This window comes from Macrobrachium nipponense, chromosome 31, assembly GCF_015104395.2.
Source record: "Macrobrachium nipponense isolate FS-2020 chromosome 31, ASM1510439v2, whole genome shotgun sequence".
In the NCBI taxonomy this organism is placed as follows: Eukaryota; Metazoa; Arthropoda; class Malacostraca; order Decapoda; family Palaemonidae; genus Macrobrachium; species Macrobrachium nipponense.
In genome coordinates, this window is record NC_061093.1 from 17,548,568 (window position 1) to 17,567,542 (window position 18,975).

At 36.4% G+C, this 18,975-nt stretch overlaps 1 protein-coding gene and 1 long non-coding RNA gene across 2 annotated transcripts in view; one reads left to right on the forward strand and one right to left on the reverse strand.

Annotated features, from left to right (window-relative positions):
* The window catches only part of LOC135206653 (probable ATP-dependent RNA helicase DHX34), a gene marked incomplete in the record, with an annotated part of 314,170 nt that overhangs the window by 124,264 nt on the left and 170,931 nt on the right, over nt 1-18,975 (forward strand). Inside the window, 1 exon segment of the mRNA XM_064238012.1 lies at nt 13,473-13,578. Coding sequence (XP_064094082.1) covers nt 13,473-13,578 — 106 coding nt within the window.
* LOC135206654 (uncharacterized) lies at nt 11,079-14,292 on the reverse strand. Its single transcript, XR_010312809.1, has 3 exons — nt 14,208-14,292; nt 13,468-13,545; nt 11,079-11,778 (listed from the first exon to the last, which is right to left on the reverse strand). It is a non-coding gene; the product is annotated as an uncharacterized LOC135206654 (long non-coding RNA).

Here is an 18,975-nt window from a genome sequence, read left to right on the forward strand (position 1 = left end):
AAAAAAGAGACAATTAATCAAATAATAACTTATATAAAGGAACAATACATTTGTCTCATAAATCGTAACATTGTTCAAATGACCCAACAGAATTCTCCACAACCGCAGTCGTACTTTGCACGCAAAATCTCGAGAAAGCATGCACCCTCGAATGTCTTAGTGCGTGTAAAAAGACTTTGCTGGGAAATGAAATTTTAATCCTTCCCGACACTCTGAAATATAACGATTTCCGCGAACAAAGCCCTAGACACGGTTGACTCGCTGCAAACAAGTTAATATAGTAATCCACAAAAAACCTATACATATATATCGCATTTTCTTTTATTGTTGCTAACTTTTAATCCCGCCCAACCCAGTCGTGGATGAATCTCTCTGATAATCTATCTAAAGTAATATCAGTAAAGTCATTCAAGCAGAGGTGATTCAGCAGAAATTTTTTTTTATCTTTTACCTGAATACCAGGAAGTTTCTCCACTAGCGAGTGATCTCTGGGAAAAACGGATGTAATTTAACACAAAATACGGTCTAAGGACAAACATAAAGCTATATACGTACCTTCATATAGACTCTCACTGCAATTTCAAAATAGAGATAAATGACGAAGTTGAAATATGTTAGTAATAGGAGCCATTAGGAAATCAAATAGCCCATATAATTTTCCCTCAAAACGTCATGCCATAAAAGATCGGACTAGGCGTATCTGCGTAGATTCTGTCGCTTAAACAAGGAAACGACTCCCGATAGTTTCCAGTGCGATGTACCGACGACATCTTATCTCTGTTAGGTTAGAATAAATTTTTTTCACCAACTTGGACTTACTTAAAGGCTTTTACCTGATACCATTACCTAAGTGATTGTACCTCATACACCGTTTTCAGCACACTCAGGGGACATTATCAATTTTTACGTATGCCTCCGGCTTACGTTGCGCCCCAATTACAATATAGTGTTTGGAGACTTTTAGGGGATAAAACCTACATGCCTATATGGATGATCTTGTAATCTCTTTTCTAATACCTTAGAAGTACATTCACATAAAGTAGAGCTAGTGCTACAGAGACAAAGACAAATAATCTCAGAGTAAAATATCTAAATGTGAGTTTTTTAAAACCGAACATGTTTATCTAGGTTTTATGTGTCTGGTCAAGGTCTTAAAAGTAGTCCATGGTAAGGTGTCGGCTATTCATAACTTTCCGGTACTTATTAACGTAAAAGGGGGATACAGCACTTTTGCGCTGTAGTGGGTATTACAATCGTATGTAAATATGTAACTCTTCAATCATGACAGCTCCTTTAACAGCTCTTACGAAGAAGAGCGTAGATTTATTATGGTCTGAAAAGCATCAACAGGCGTTCGATATCTTAAAAGCGGAATAATGCAGCTCACTTAACTTAAAAAATCCCTGATTTAAATAAGGATTTTTTTTTTTATTGCAACAGACGCCTCAGACCAAGGGGTAAGAGGGATACTACTTCAGTAATATGATAAACAGTTCTTCCCTATAGCTTTTTATTCACGTAAACTAAAGCCCTCTGAAAGTAAATATGCAGTAATAGGCAAGGAAGGGCTAGGTATCTTTAACACTAGTACATTTTAAGTTCATAATCTATGGCTATCCTGATAAAGTCCTTTACTGAACATGAGTCCTTTACCGAGTTTTTCAAAGGCTTTAATCACAGTCCAAAAGGAACTCGGTGACAAATGATCATTCAGGTCTTTGGAGCCAAGATAAGATATCTACCTGGGAAAGCAAAATATCATAGCTGACGCATTATCCCGCAATCCCGCACCGCACCATACAGCAAAGAACCATTAATTGGACTAAAAGATATAGAAAAACTCCGTGCCTATTGTTAAAACCGTATCTAAACAAGAAAATCCCTTAACCCAAGAGATCGCGAGCATTGAATATCTGGGTCGGAGCGCAGAACTGTTACAAACTGAACAAAGCAAGTGTCACAGCGATAAGCAAAACAATAAACACCAAACAATAAACACTTCGAAACGGAAACAGGGTCAGTGGCTAGGCAAAAACAATAAACACTTCGAGCAGAAACCCTAAAGCAAAAGTATATTTATAGTATGTGTATCAGAATAATGTAATCAAATGTAATGTTCTATGTAGGTCTGTGACGAGGAAAACCCGAAGAACACAGCAGAGGACTAACGACCAGGTAGTAGTAATAATCTCTCTCATACCAATCGTCATAAACTGGTTGCATTCCGTCATCCAGGGTTCCCTCCTATGTCACAGAAAGCCAAATCACTGTTTTTACTGGCCTACAATGTTTACAGATATAAAAAGCACATAACTGATTGTAACACGTGTCATGAAAACAAGGGACACACTAAGACACCTGTCAGTTAAGGGCCTATCCTGTGCCAAATCAATCCTTGAAAGAATATACTTAGAATTATTAACAGAGTTACGAGTCTGACAGAGGGAATAAACACTTCTTAGTGTCAATAGTTCCTTGACACGTTATATAATATTAATAGCACTAAAAACAAACACCGGCAATTGAGTGCGTTAGGAATATTTATGAGTGCTAAATCAGTAAACATGGAATTCAACACATAATAATCTGTGACTCGGGTGGTGTAAATCAATAATAATCTCCTTAACACGTTGTGTGAATTCCTATCCATTAAGAAAACCAATAGTATATTTTATCGCCCAGAGTCAATCGGTTTGGTAGAATAACGGATAATTAAATAGGAAGTGTCAATGTCTTACGAGTTACAACTCGTGATATTGGATCCGAACTGGATTATAGCGGTTCTCGCGGTTTTAAATACCTTTATCATTTATATCTTGTATCTATAGAATTGATGCCGCAAGTAGCCTTATACGGTACGCCACTAGAACACTTTTCCACATATTCAAGCCACCATTAATTTATCAAATATATATAAAACGAAATATAAATAAAATAATATAAAAATAAAATAAATATGGATACAAGTGGAGTCAATATAATGCACTCCGTAAGAAGTCGGAAGGGTTACAAATTATAATAAAAAAGGAATCACGATAATATCAATAAGCAAAACGTAACCATTAAATATCCAAATATATATGCGTAAAGATTTGAACTCTAACTTAACGCTTTAGTAATGACAAATAAGCTAAAAGTTCAAACACATATCAAAACCTACTGACATATTGTCTGTCCCGGTGATTTATATTCGTAGTCAATGAAAAAAAAAAACAATAATAATAATAATAATAAATAAATAAATAAATAAAATAAAATAAAAGAGATTTTAAAGTCAGGAAGTCTAGAAGTGAAAATGTTATCTATGGAATAATCCTATATGAATCTTATACAGGGCTAATAATATATATAGAATTTGTATGGAAACCTTTTTCATTAGTTTCAATAAGGAATATTTAATTTAACATAATCATGCAGTTTTCCAACATGAAACTAATATATTGTTCAATTTTGGTACTGTTTTTTTTTTCAGACATTCTTCTCATGTGGGTCGAGTATTAAGAAACAAAAATTTATCCTAAAGTCGTACTTATTACAGCAAGTAACGTAACTCTTAGCTGGCTGAGAGCAATCTCCTGCCAAGTGACGACGTCATCATTGCCGTATCAGCATTTGTTCCTTTTAACCTCAATAATCTGCTTACACAGGCTTCATCTCGCGATTGCAAAGCAGGTTGCTGGAGAAAGGAATGCTTAGCCCGAACTTCTCATGGCAAGGCAGACGTTAGGGGGGGGTACAAGTGTCTATCGGTATGCGCAATGCAACTTGCAATCATTTTAAAATTAATACACAAAATAAGGAAATAGAATTTCTATAACAACAAAATGAATTAATTTTTTTTTTCTGAACCTCATAGACATTTAGAAGTATCAAGATATGTATATATGAAATATTTACTTGCAACATTAGCCTATTACAATTCAAGTAAAACATTCATGGGAAAATGTCACATTTTCTTGAAAAACCCAAAGTTTATTTAGAAATTAGTTACATAGTGGGTTTTTTTCGTTGCATCTCTTACCTATTAATAAAGTTTTTAAAATTAACCTCAGAGGATGCGCGCGAGAAAATTGAATATGAAATTTTTGTTAGGGGCACATAGGATCAGATTTTATCACAACTTAATTTCAGTTAGCATAGAGAACTACAGAATCATGATTAATCTTCTCTTTGACTCTTATGTTGCCTGGCAATCTTACAAATAGCTCCGTTTCACACTTCTTTGTCTAGTAACTTACTACCAGTAATATCGAATTTTCTTTGGGATTCGTATTGAATATCTGTTTATTTTTTATTTTTTATAATTATGGATATTTTTACAGTCCTCATAGACCTGGATAGGTTCACTCATTGTTAATGCCATGGATAAAAAAGTTTGTACAGCGGACTCTTTTGAATTCCAAAATATCAGCGAATTCATGTGGGTTAAGTCTGGTCTAAATGGCTCTCTCCCCTCCCGTATTTGGATGTTGTCTGAATTTACTTTGCCCTTGTGACAAGTATAATTTCACTTGCAGGCTGATTAATGGAACCTGGTTACAGTATCCTGCAGTACGAGAGTTTCACATCGCAACTTCAAAAAATCGTTCGTCGCAGCGGACGACTACAGTCAAGTAACAACCGCCTACAATGTGAAAGGAATTTCATGGACTTCTTCGACCGACACCGTATCTCGTCGTTAATCTCGTTTTAATGCGGAATGCTCCGGCGGCTGTCGGAATCGACTACAAAAAGGGACATACTTCCGACAATTACGACCCGAAGGATCAACTCTACTTTGCTGGCGAAGGACTCGTGCTGGGGATGTTTTTTTATTCATCGCGAACGTAATCGTGTAGCTTAGGATGCAGAGAATAAGTATGAGCGCAAAATAGAACGTTGGACCCGCCCAGGCAAATTTTCCCCTTGTTTTAACCATTGAAAAAGGCCGTTTCATTGGCTATAGGTGGTTGTCTGGAACTGTGTAATGGACGAAAAGTTGTTCGAACGCTAGTTAAAAGTGAAGTAGTATAACCTCGGTCATGTATCCTATATATATAAAGTATCATGTATCCTATATATAATTGATCATAAATAACAGTCGAAATATATCTTTGCGTGTACGCAATAGGAATCTCTTATATAAATGATCATAAATAACAGAATCTAAATATATCTTTGCGTGTACGCAATAGGAATCTATTTAAAGTGCACATATATTAATCATAATTATATGAATCCATATACATATGTATAAACAAATCAGGTAGCCTATAATCAATCTGTTACCTTATATCTTACCATTATCTGCAGTTATATATGAGTTAGTATATTGATTAATGAATCAGAAATCAACGTATCAGTCAGCATAAACATTAATAATTTTATCAATTCATATATGAAATTTTTTATCAGTTAAAATATGATTTTTATCATGTTAATCTTCATTCTATGCAATTATCAGAGTACATTAGTATTTCCTGTAGCATAAGTATCTTAAAGAGATGAAGTGAAAAAAACTGTATATTATATATCACGTGATCACTATTATTTACCATATCATTGTTTTATATTTTACTACTTGAATCAATTCATGTATACCATGGAATTTTTATTACTTATATAATATATATTATATATATATATAATATAATATATATTCACATAGTGTCTGTATCACACTCCTATAAGTCAAATGCAAGTCAAGTTTGAGTAATATTCAGTAGTTGGTTTTGGTAGCTGACCGAGCTAATGTAAGTGTTTACATAATAAAAATATGGAATGTTAATCCATATATATAAAGGTCTAAAACTAAAGAGGTCAACCAGATTGCTTGCAGGAATGTGATCAGACTAGAGACGCTAAAGATGACGTATACAATAAGTATGTAGGCTAAGTTGACATGCCGTCATCTGTGGTCATTCATTTGTTTTGAAACAGTCCAAGCTCCCTGCTTGAGACAACTACCGCCTACGTGATCTGTAGCGTGTCTCATTTTGATTGTGTGTTCGTATGAAACTATGTCATTTGGATTGTATGTTCATATGTTCGAACTACTGTCTGTTCCTTCATAACTTGTAACAGAGATGGTAGACAGCAGAACAGAGTTAGCTATCGTCATTAGAAGACCTGTACCTCTTTACCTAAGCTTTATCATGTAGAGGAATAGGATTAGCCATCATCATTGGCAGAAGCGATCAAGCTATCGTTATTAGAAGACTTGTACAATCATACCTGATCTTCATCATGTAAAACTTCAGAAGAATATACCTATTTTTATACCTTGTGTTTTCTACAAGAACCTCCTCACCATGAGTTTAACACATCGTCGTAATAACTAACAAGATAATACCGACTTCGTAAATGATCTACAAACCCCCAGACACTCCATTGAAGATGGAAGTGCAATACCAACCGACTTAGCGTAAGATTATCGCTAGTCTAACATTACCTCATAGGGCGCCTTATCATACAAGGCACAAGCCCTAATATATGTACTATGTGTAGGGGGTTCAACGTGTCGCAAGTGGGCCTCCTGTGTTTGTATATGAAGCGGGCAGTGGAATGGGAGCAAATTTCATGCACGATCCAGCAGTTAGAAAATCGAGAGGTATACTGTGGTATATATATATATATATTATATATATATATATATAACATATATATATTATATATTATATATTTATATATATATATGTGTGTGGTGTTGTGTGCGTGTCTATATATATATATATATATATATATATATATATATATATATATATATATATATGCGTGTTTGTGTGTGTGTGTGTGACTGGTAAAACTGTTCTATTACAACAGAATGCCATCTAATTAAAGGAGCCCATTAAAACGCCAAGATGTAGAAAGTAAGCACTATATATCAGAGACTGCTGTCTCTCTCTTCAGGTAGGTAATGAATGGGAAAAGTTACAGAAAAGGCGGTATTTATACTAAGAGATCCAGCTACAGGTAAGCCATTTTACTAAGTCACCCTAGTTGATAGCTTCTCTTAAATCCTCTTAAGTGTTAGTTGAAGGAAGATTTTATCTATGATATCCGAATACCAGACGCCTTTTGCAGTGTTCATTACCTTCCTTTGTTTAATCAAAGCTGACTCCATCATCTGGCCTTTGTACTGACAATTGCTGCTATAAATAATACGTGACAAATTCCAGTGTGTTCTGTGGTTGTGGTTATTTATAAGGTTAAAAATAGCTGAACTCTGTTGTCCATACCCAACTGACTGTGTATGTTATATTCATCTCTGGGGAAGTGATTTACCTGTAAAACTGATATAAGATTTGTCACAGTCCAGGTATGGGATTTTGTATACTCCTGTGTCTCTGGGGATTAGCTTTTGTTTGACACTCATCAGGGGTTTGGTTAGGGTATTTGGGTAGGTAAAGGCAAAAGGGTTAGATTTTCCGAGAGTCTATGTCTATGTCACTGTCTTAATCCTGTCCAGGTGTGGGATTTTTCTTTTATTGTTGGGTGTCTCTCTGGTCTTGTCTTGAAGGGATCGGTAGAAAATTACGTTTGTTTTGTGAATCGTTTTCTGTTATATGGTCAGGATACCTTAAAGTCAAAAGCTGTTTACGAATTAGTTCAAATTCCTTTTCCAGGAAATCTGGGGAACACATTCATAAGGCTCTGAATAATAAATTGCTTGCTACGCCTATCTTAATAGAAATGTCATGATGACTAAAGTAGTGAATGTATGAAAGTGAGAATGTTGGTTTCTGTATATGGTAAATTTTGTATTCTGTAGTGTCTCTATTAAAACATCAAGAAAAGGACTTTTGTTGTTTGTTTCCCATTCAACTTTAAATTTGATGTTGGGCTTTAATGCATTTAATTTTGAAAGAAATTAATTGAAATTGCCCCACTTTTTACCCCAAAATGTTAGGATATCATCTACATATCTCGTCCACAGCATGTTTTTGGGTTTTATTACATTTACTACCATAGTTTCAAAATATTCCATGTATAGATTGGCTAAAACACGACTTAACGGGCTACCCATGCTACATCCGAATTTTTGCTTGTAGAATGATGCCCCGAATGAAAATACGTTATAGATACACATAATTCAACTAACTTTATTATTTTGTCAAGGGCCAGTGGGAAATAATCTGAACAGGGGACTCATTTTTCCCTCGTGAACTGTAGAATGTCCTGTACTGGCACTTTTGTGAATAAGGAATCTACATCAAGGCTTAAAAGTTTTATGTTGTGAAATGGTATATGTGCTTCTCTGAATTTGTAACAAAAATCTTCGGAATGTTTAATGTGACTGGGAGAAAAAGTGCCTAAGAAAAGGCAAAGGCCAGCTAACCATATAGAAATTTTATAATTGAAATCTCCGGCATATGAGATGATGGGTCTAAATGGAAGATTGTCTTTGTTAGTTTTGGGAAGGCCATAAAAGTAAGGTAGTCTTGGGTTAATGACTTCAAATTTCTCCAATAGTTCAATGCTCTTTTCGTCTTGGCCAGTAATTCTTACTTTCCTAAAAAATTCTGTGTTGGTGGGGATTTTTCGTCAAATTGTCGTAAGTGTTTGTGTCACTAAGGAGTTGGTTGATTTCGACATGATCATCACGACAAAATCAACCAAATTCAACCAACGCTTGAGAAGATTAAAGAGAAATTATCATCTGGGGTGAATTAGTAAAATGACTTACCTGTGGATGGATCTCTTGGCATAAATACCACCTTTTCTGTAACTTTTCTCATTCATTACTTACCTGAAAAGAGAGAGACAGCAGCCTCTGAAATATAGTACTTTTATATATATATTTATATATATATATATATATATATATATTTATATATATACATACAATACATAGGTATCTTTATATATATATATATTATATATATATATAATATATATATATATATATATATGTATATATATAAAGTATATATATATATATATATATATAGATATATATATATATACATATAATATATATATATATATATATATTATATATATAATATATATATATATGTGCGTGTGTGGTGAATGTGCAGACACACGCGCACACACTCACATTTGAATTAGAATTTTATTCCAACAGAATAAAATTCAACCGGGTTCAATAAATTCAATATCAGCCTCCAGAGATGCATCGGTAAATAGACTACTAGGGGGTCCCTCTCCTCTCCTCCTCCCTCCTTCTCCCCCCTCCCCCTCCTCTCTCCCTGGGCCCCCAGGCCCAGCTGAATTTCATTTAACTTATACGTTAGCTGAAACCGCCGTCGGGAGCAGACACACCCACCACCACCCCGCCCCTCGCCCCCCCTTTCCTCGCGCTGACATTATCTGCAAATGAAATATAATGATTTTCTTTACAGTGTCCGATTCCAATTCTCCAGCTGTTAAAAATGGTGTACCTGGTGAAAGCTAGGGTAGTCTCTCGCTTCTCTGTATTGGTGGTGATGTGTACCTATGTATTCGCTCTTTTTAATGAAATGGTTTGTACTGTTTTATATATATATATATATATATATATATATATATATGTGTGTGTGTGTATATATATATATATATATATATATATATATATATATATATATATATATATCTTTATAAAGCTACAAGTATCCTTTGATATCTAATTCGCTCTACCTCGAATTAATAATAATATTTTCATATTTATGTTAACCGAAGGGGAATTTTTTAGTTGATACGAAATTCGAAGGCTCGTGGGCTCGAACCACGGAACCAAGAATTCAGGATGTACAGTGAAGCTCTTTACCCACAAAGGCTTAATCACGAGAGGTATAAAACTTTAAACGCACCGCCTCTCCAAACCAAACCCAAATTCCCTGGCGTGCACAGGTATTCGTTCTCTTAGAGTCGGCATCAAAACATCTCGACCGTGATAAATTTGTATTGCTTTTGTCGCACGTAGCCATATTATTAATTTTATCACATCACCGGGATCCATATGCACTCATTAAGCTACAAATGTCCTTTAATATCTAATTCACTCTACCTCGGAATCAAAGAACTTCACTTTACGCCCCGTGGTTCGAGACCATGAGTCGACGAATTTCCTTTCAACTAAAAAATCCCCTTCGGTTAACATATATGAAAATATATTGATTCCGAGGTAGAACGAAATATAATATTAAAGGACATTTGTAGCTTAATGAGGGCATATGAATCACGGTGATGTGATAAAATTCACACACACACACACACACACACACACACACCACACACATATATACATATATATATATATAATATATATATATATATATATATAATATATGTATATCACCGAAGTGGAATCATAAACGATAAATGGATTAATACCGAAGCGTCTCGAACACTCGACACAGTACCCTCCGACGACTCCAGTCGACGGTCAAACCACTTGATGGCTAAGTGGTTTGACCATCGACTGGAATCGTTGGAAGGTGCTGTATTGAGTGTTCGAGACACTTTTGTACTAATCCATTTATCACTTATGATTCTCCTTCGGAATTTTCCCGAAGTAGAGTGAATTGGACATTACATGACATTTGTAGCTTAATGTATATATATATATATATATATATATATATATATATATATATATATATATATATATATATATATATATATATATATATATATTATATATATATATATGAACCACAGGTTTTTTCAGTGGATTGCTTACTCGCCTATGAATCTGATAGCCCAAGTTCACTCCCCACTGCTGCCAATGCGGAACCAGAGGAATTTATTTCTGGTGATTAGAAATTCATTTCTCGATATGATGTGGTTCAGAGTTCACAGTAAGCTGTAGGTTCTGTTGCCAAGTAACTAATTGGTTGCTAGCCATGTAAAAAAAAAAATTAATCCTTGGGGTCTGTCCTATGAGAGCTGTGAAGCAGTTCTGTGGTCTGGTTAAACTAAGATATACTTAACTTTTCCGCTGTTATCATTTTGATGAAGACACATAGAGCTGGATTCTATTTCTAGACAGCGAAGTAAACCAGAGAGAGATTCCTGTAGAAAGACTGGAACGTAGAAATATATTTCTTAAAGGTATTTCGCAGTCGAAATGATACAAAGTATACGAAAACACAACATGGCAAACAATATTTTATTACATTTTTTGCTGTTACTGAAAGCAATTTTCGTCACCTGAAATAAGATACAAAGGAGAAATTGGTAGGATTTTAATGTTACGGGGCCAAAAGTATACAGTCCTTTGGACTCTAGAAGTTACCTTGGGTATTATTAAAAAGGTAACGAAGAACTTTAACTGAGAAGAGGTTTTCAATAACACTTTTAGAAGCAGTGGCTGTCACATAAAATAGCGTGTCAGTTACACGGAAGTCATCCATTATTTTATTTGAAACAAATGACTATCCACTTCCTGAAGACTTTGCGTGAAAGTTATTGTTTTCCTTTTAACAGCTTTCGCTGGAAATTTTCTATAAATTACGGGAGTAAGTGAAAGCTTCCTTAGGCCACATCCAAACGTGAGGTAACCCTAGGTCATAATTCAAGATGTCCAGATTGGCAAATGGTCGAAGAACTGAAACGGCGCGAAGGGGACGTTTTATTCTTTTAAAACCCTCCTTATCGTTTCTTCGAATAGGCTACGTTTGCAACGTAGCCCTCGTCTCCGTTAACGGTGTACTGTACGGTCTGGATACGGCCGTCCGGTAGCAGGACGAAGTACTGGCCGTTTGTGAGGTAGCCGTCGCGGGCCTCCTCGTGTCCGAAATCGTTGCCGGTCAAGTCGTCCTGGACCCCGTACTTGTATTCGTAAACGGCAGGAGCCTGTCGGGGAATGAAAGGGGAAGAGAGAATGAGAGATAATTCGCCGTTGTGCTGGCTGTTTTTATCATTGAATGAAATGTTGTATTTAGCTCTGTACATTCTGCCTTTGATTTCATAAAACGGATACGATAAGAAGTTACCTGTTCTTTATAGTATCTGAATTGCAAGGGAACTCAAAAGTATTGTGAGTTTGGTGATCATATGAAATTATTAGTATACATACATACATTCATACATACATTTGCCATCACAAATACTCATAGCCAAGTAGAGCAGATGACAATGAAGCAGACTACAGTATAAAAAGAGAACTACAATGTAATTCCTGCCACATGAATCCTCAACTGGATAAATCCGTAATTCAATTTCGAAATCACTTTCATATATTTCACTCAATAAACAGAGACAAACAGACAGACAGACGACGGGAATAGCTTTGATTTGAATAACAATCGAATCACTCAAGACGGGGAAGATTTTGACAGGATTAATGATAATTATTTCTTTTGGACGAATCAATTCGACCGAATCGAGGAAGGGGAAATGGAAATAAAACTGGGTGATTGAATGTGAAGTGAAATGAATATGTACAGTTGTGAGGTTAGGGACGAGAAAGTGAAGGGAAAGGAGGGAAAACTGAAGGGGAAAGACAAGAAATGACGGGAAAATTAAGGGAAATGACAGGAAAAGGACGTGAAAATGAAGGGCGAGGACGGAAAAATAAAGGGAAAAGACGGGAATGCTGAAGGGAAAGGACAGGAAATGACGGGATAATTAAGGAAAAGGATGTGAGACTGATGGGAAAGGACGGAAAAATTAAGGGACAATCGGAGAAAAAGGACGGAAAAGTGAATAGAGAGGACAGGGAAAGGACGGGAAAATGAAGGGAAAGAACGGGAAAATAAGGGCAAAGGAAGTAAAAGTGGAGGGACAAGACGGGAAAATGAAAGGAAAGGACGGAAAAATAAAGGAAAACCCCGGAAAAATAAAGTCAAAAGACTACAACGCCTGGAATATAAGACCGGAATGGGAACTGGATCATGACTGGGAATGAAGAGAGCCCACGGAAACAAAGATAGTGATTCCTTTCTTTTTTGGAATCTTGAGACGTTTCTTGGAGGAGGAAACCCAAAAGATTTTATACGTCATTTGATGATAAAATCAACATTCTGTATTGATTTTGTTTTCTTTTAGGGAAGGCTAATTGGATGTTTTGTGATATGTTTGAATTTTATGTCAAATTTGTGTTTAGTGAATATATGCTGTTTGATATTTAGGAACAATTTGTGATGTTTGACTTTTATGTCAAGTTTGTGTTTAATTGAATAAGTGCTTTTTGATGTTTATGAACAATGAAAATTGCAGCGGTGTGTAAGACGCTTACTCTTACGAAAGTCTAGATAAGTTTCAGGATTGTTGATTGAGCTGCTATTTTATAAACAAGAACTGCAGAGCATTCTTACATACACTGTATACTTATACTATACGCATTATAGGAGTGTACACTGACCGAGTTAATCACTGAACTGTTACTGACAGTCTTAGTATATATATATATATTTTTAAATAAACTTCCATTTCGTAGAGATAAAATAGCAAAAATTGCGAGACATTCTCACATACACTACTTATACTACGCTCACTATAGAAATGCACACTGATCTAATTGATACCTAAACTTTTACTCACATCAGGATATCCAGGGGCGAAGGGATCGTTCGGTCTGGAGAGGACCACGGCGGCCATGACGGAAGCGAAGATGATGACCTGAGGAGATATATCAATTTAGTCCTGTCAGAGGTAAGTAGCGACGCCTTCGTCAGGCGTTAACGTTTTCAGGTTCTGGAACGCAGTGACCCATTTCAAAAAAATATAATGAATTCTTTTAAGAGTAGATTTTCTTCTTGTATTTTTTTCGTTAATTTTGCAAGGTGGGTGAATCGGTTTGGGTGTTTTTTTTCTTTTTTTCGGGAAATTAATTAAATTCTTCATGAGTTGTGGAAAGGAAATTATTTAATTTTAGAGGAACTTGAGTACTTTTAAGTGTATATACTATTTACTATATACTATATACTATATACTATATTCTATATACTATATACTATATACTACATACTAATATATATATATATATATATATATATATAGATATATATATATATATATATTATATATATATATATATATATATATATATATAGATATGTTATTTGTATACACTTCACAGTAATCAATCATCTATTATATATATATATATATATATATATATATATATATATATATATAATCACCAAATTGAATATGTGCACACAACTCTAGCGTCGAACCATCTCAACGATACTAGTGAAAATTTTGACTTAGCACGCGAACTGAAACTCTTCAGAGCAGAGCCATTGAGCGCCACGACTTTTGAACAACACCATCAATACCTTATACATGTTGATAGTTCGAACGATGTACGTCGACTGATGCTGAGAGTCGCCAGAACCGCCCATTTATATCCTCCTCCGGATACAGATGGCTGAAAGGGCGGCCTCACACGCCCATTTCGCGGGTACGTACTCTCGGAGGAAGGGCGTCCCTTCCCACCGTCCCCTTCCACAGGAGGAGGTCCCAACTCGCGTCCTTCGGAACTCCTTTCCGTCATTCCTTTCCGTCTCGCTCCCGGTCCCTTTCACCCAACCCGTGGTTCCTCCTCTTCTTCTCCCCTTGAAGGATGCGCTTCCACGGGCGTCCGCCCATCACGCAGCTGTTGTTGGAACGCCCGCCCTCATCATCGTCATCCTTCGGGTTCTTGTAGGATGCGCTTTTTGGCGGGACAAAACATCCACTTGGGACCCTTCTTCTTCTTCTTCTTCTTCTTCTTCTTCTTCTTCTTCTTACGGTTCCTGGTCGTATAAAGTACATGCAGTGAGAGGTTTTGCCTTGTCGGTTTCATGTGAAGCGATAGAGAGAGAGAGAGAGAGAGAGAGAGAGAGAGAGAGAGAGAGAGAATAGACACAAAAAGAAAGCAGAGGAAAAAGCGGGCCTTGTATAGAGTCAGCTGAAAAAGGAGAGAGAGAGAGAGAGAGAGAGAGAGAGAGAGAGAGAGAGAGAGAGGAAAAGAAAGCAGAAGAAATAGCGGACCTTGTACAGAGTCAGCTGAAAAAGGAGAGAGAGAGAGAGAGAGAGAGAGAGAGAGAGAGAGAGAGAGAGAGAGAGAGAGACGAAAAGAAAGCAGAGGAAAAAGCGGGCCTGGTATAGAGTCAGCTGAAAAAGGAGAGAGAGAGAGAGAGAGAGAGAGAGAGAGAGAGAGAGAGAGAGAGAGAGAGAGACGAAAAGAAAGCAGAGGAAATAGCGGACCTTGTACAGAGTCAGCTGAAAAAGGAGAGAGAGAGATAGAGAGAGAGATGTAGTCAAGTCTTGCTTTAATGGGCAATGAAATAACGTGTCTGTATGCATGCAAGCATTATGTCTGAATGATGACTTGCTACTTCGAAATAAAGTATCTATCTTTCATTGTAACGTTTTCTTTTCTGTCTCTTACCCTCTGATGATTTGATAGTTAATAATGCCTGTTGGTCGTCTTCAGTTTATAGCAATATCATCGACGTTAATCTGAAATGGTATCACAAAGTCTTGTTTTACTAAGTCCCATTTTCATGTAAACTTTCATCCCATTGCAAGAAAATGTTTTACAAAATCGTTTTTTCAGATTAATCAACCTTGTAGGGGCTTGGGGAAAAGGGGGTGGTTAGTACCGTCTGTGCGATTCACGCGGTGCTCTGTAGGCATCACTTTTCAACGTCCCTTCGGCCCCCTAGCTGCAACCCCTTTCATTCCTTTTATTGTACCTCCGTTCATATTCTCTTTCTACCATCTAACTTTCCTCAACCCTCTCCTAACACTTGTTTCATTGTGCAATTGCAAGGTTTTCCTTCTAATACGCCTTTAAAACAATTTTGCATCGCATTATCCCTTTCATCGCCAATGACCTCGTAGGTCCCAGCGCTTGGCCTTCGGCCTAATTTTATATGCCAGTCTGTTCCCCTCAGATGAAACTACGATCTTCTGAAATGGGGTTTTGTTTTGTAACTCAGCTATTTATACCCGTTGGAAGATTGGGGTCTTCGATCAGAGGGTATCAGAATCTACCCAAGACCTTGAAAGAAAGGTCACAGTAGCAAGTAAAGATCAAGTCAGAGTAAGAAGAAAAGGTCAGTGTTTCGTTTTAGGGTCCAAAGTTTCAGCACTTTTCAGAGAGAGGTTGTCTGAAAGGGTTTCTCCCTGGTAACACAAGAAAGGTATCAGTGACTCTCCTTGGTCATTTTAACGATATTATTTCCCTTGGTAATGTTAAGTATTTGATCATTTTATTGATATATATTTTTTGGTAATGTTTAGTATTTGACCATTTTATTGATAATTATATTTTTTTGGTAATGTTCAGTATATGTTCATTTTATTGATAATGTATATTTTTTGGTAATGTTTAGTATTTGATCATTTTATTGACTATATATATATATATATAATATATATATATATATATATATATATATATATATATATATAAATATATATATATATATATTTCGCAGTATTACCATATGCGTGGCATGTTTGTATATATTATGCGCGTGTGCATTTATCCCGTGCTTTCATAGAGGTATGATGATTGAATAATGTTGACATTCGAAACACCTGCTGCTTTTAGCAAAGGGCTAATTTGACATACCTATGTGTCGCGAAATATCGGCTAATAGTGGTGTCCTAATTTGCAAAGTCACACACACACACATTTGCGTTTGCAAACCCCGTCGTCGAAAAGGAATTGGAATATAGAATTTAGCCCAGAGGCCAAGGGCTGGAACCCATGAGGTCACTCAGTGTTGAGAACAATATTGAAACTATTGACAATTAAAAGCCACAGTAGAGTTAAAAAAATATTTTTGTACAATGTTAAAAATGACTAGGAGAGACTTTCGGATACTGCTCCGTATCCCCCTTCAGTCCTACGGAGCAGTAACCGAAAGTCTCTCCTAGTCATTTTTAACATTGTACAAAAATATATTTTTAACACTACTTAGTTCATTGAAACAACTGTTAGGAGAGAGTGGAGATTAAGAAGAGAGAAAATATGAATGGAGGTACAGTAAAAGGAATGAAAGGGGTTGCAACTAGGGGCCAAAGAGACGATGCGAAGAACCTGAGGTAATGCCTACTGTGCACCTCGTGAGGTGCACTGATGGCACTTGGGACAAAGACATACAGACATCTTGGTCTAAAAATAAACGTTCATCATTTCTCAAAACTGAAATCACTCTAAGACAGGGGTTCTTAACAACGGGTATCCATACCCCTTGTGGGATGAGAACCACATGCTGGGGTATGGGACTTAATCTCTGGATATCTGTATATATGCGATTTTTATGTCATTGTATACATGGGTACATTTTGTAAATAAATAACACTATTCAACTATAAATACTTTTGATTTTCTTGTATGTTCTATTCCTAGCTACTCATAAAGTAATTAAACTGAGTATAATAAGTCATATTGTCAACGAATGGGACTTAAGGGGACTTAAGCAAAGGGGATATGGAACCATATTGGGCAATTTATTGCGGGTCTGGAGTCATCAGAAGGTTAAGATCCCTTGTCAAGTTTGCGAATACCTTCAGAACTAGACGAGGGTGAAGTATTCATGCCCTCCGATAAGGCATCGTAAGCCTTGATCACCTTGATTGAATAATTTATGTCATTACGCAATCTTAACTAGGAATCTAGTACACAGGGGCGTCATTCCAGATTTTTGTTGTCGGGGGCGATGGCGGGGGCGCGGCGGGCAGGTGGGGGGGCGGGGAGGTTAAAAGACGGTTTGGCGAGCGATGAAACGAACCTAATCAGCTGGTTTTTTTTTATATTCTGAGCTATTTCATGTGTTTTTTGAATCCACATGAGGCAAGAAAGGTATTTCAGCAAAAATATATAATCCCCACTACTGTTTCGTTTATTTTATCATCACGGTAATCCATTATAAGTAGACAGACAAGGATCAAAGAAACGTAATATTTCCGAGAAATTTCATATATATATATATATATATATATATATATATATATATATATATATATACATATATGATTACACATTTAAAAAGAAAACATGCGGTTACTTCTTGGGGTTTAGGGGGTGAGGGGGGGGTCGCAACTTGAGGCTTGGGAGGAATGACAGCCGCCCCCCAGCCACCGCCCCCCCCAAATGACGCCCTGTTATTACAGAAATATGAGACCAAAAGGATTTATATAGTATAATCTGTGCTTCATCCAGTCTTTTTCAGTTACTGCTACAGTGTGAGGTCTTTAGCAGTGAAGGCAGAAACCAACATTATTTGGAAGCTTGGATTTCAAGTCAGTGGCCTCTTTGGTGGGCTTCTTCCATATGAATAAGTTTAATCTAATAACAATAATAATGACAGTAATAATAAGACGAAATTCTGCTTTCACTATCTTATAATAGGGAGGGCATTTTTCCCGTTTGAATCAGGGGCTTTGTAAGTTACTATAGCTGAGGTCACAATACAGACTATGTAATTACTAAATACAATTTTGAATAGTTCTACAGAAGAATTCTGCAGATATCTTACCTTCAAGCCCAGTATGTGTCTACTCTATCTTTTTGAAGGTAAATTTGGCGTTGCGCGTTATTTTAAAAATGGTTCTTTGAGAATAATTTAATCCTGTACAATTATTGATAGAAGTGGCATCTTTTTCTTAGGCTTACTGGTCAAAATATCTGTCAGAAATGCAATCCTTTCTTTCAAACTGACTGGCCTCATGCGGTGCACTGTAGGCATTACTTAAGGCCCTTTGCAGCGTCCCTTCGGCCCCTAGTCGCAACCCCTTTCACTGTACCTCGATTTCATATTCTGGTTCTTCCATCTTACTTTCCCCGACCCTCTCCAAGCAGTTGTTTCATAGTGCAACTGCTTTGAGGATTTCCTCCTGTGACACTTTCAAACCTTTTTACTCTGCTTTCCTTTTCAGCGCTGAATGACTCCATAGGTCCCAGCGGTTGGCGTTTGGCCTAATCTGAAAATCTTTAAGAACGCCCTTACATTATAAGAGTAAGAAAATGGTAAGAAATTTAGGACATAATAGCATCAACTCAAAGCGGTTCCAGTGTTCAGTAAGAAATGCTTGTAATGAGTTCTT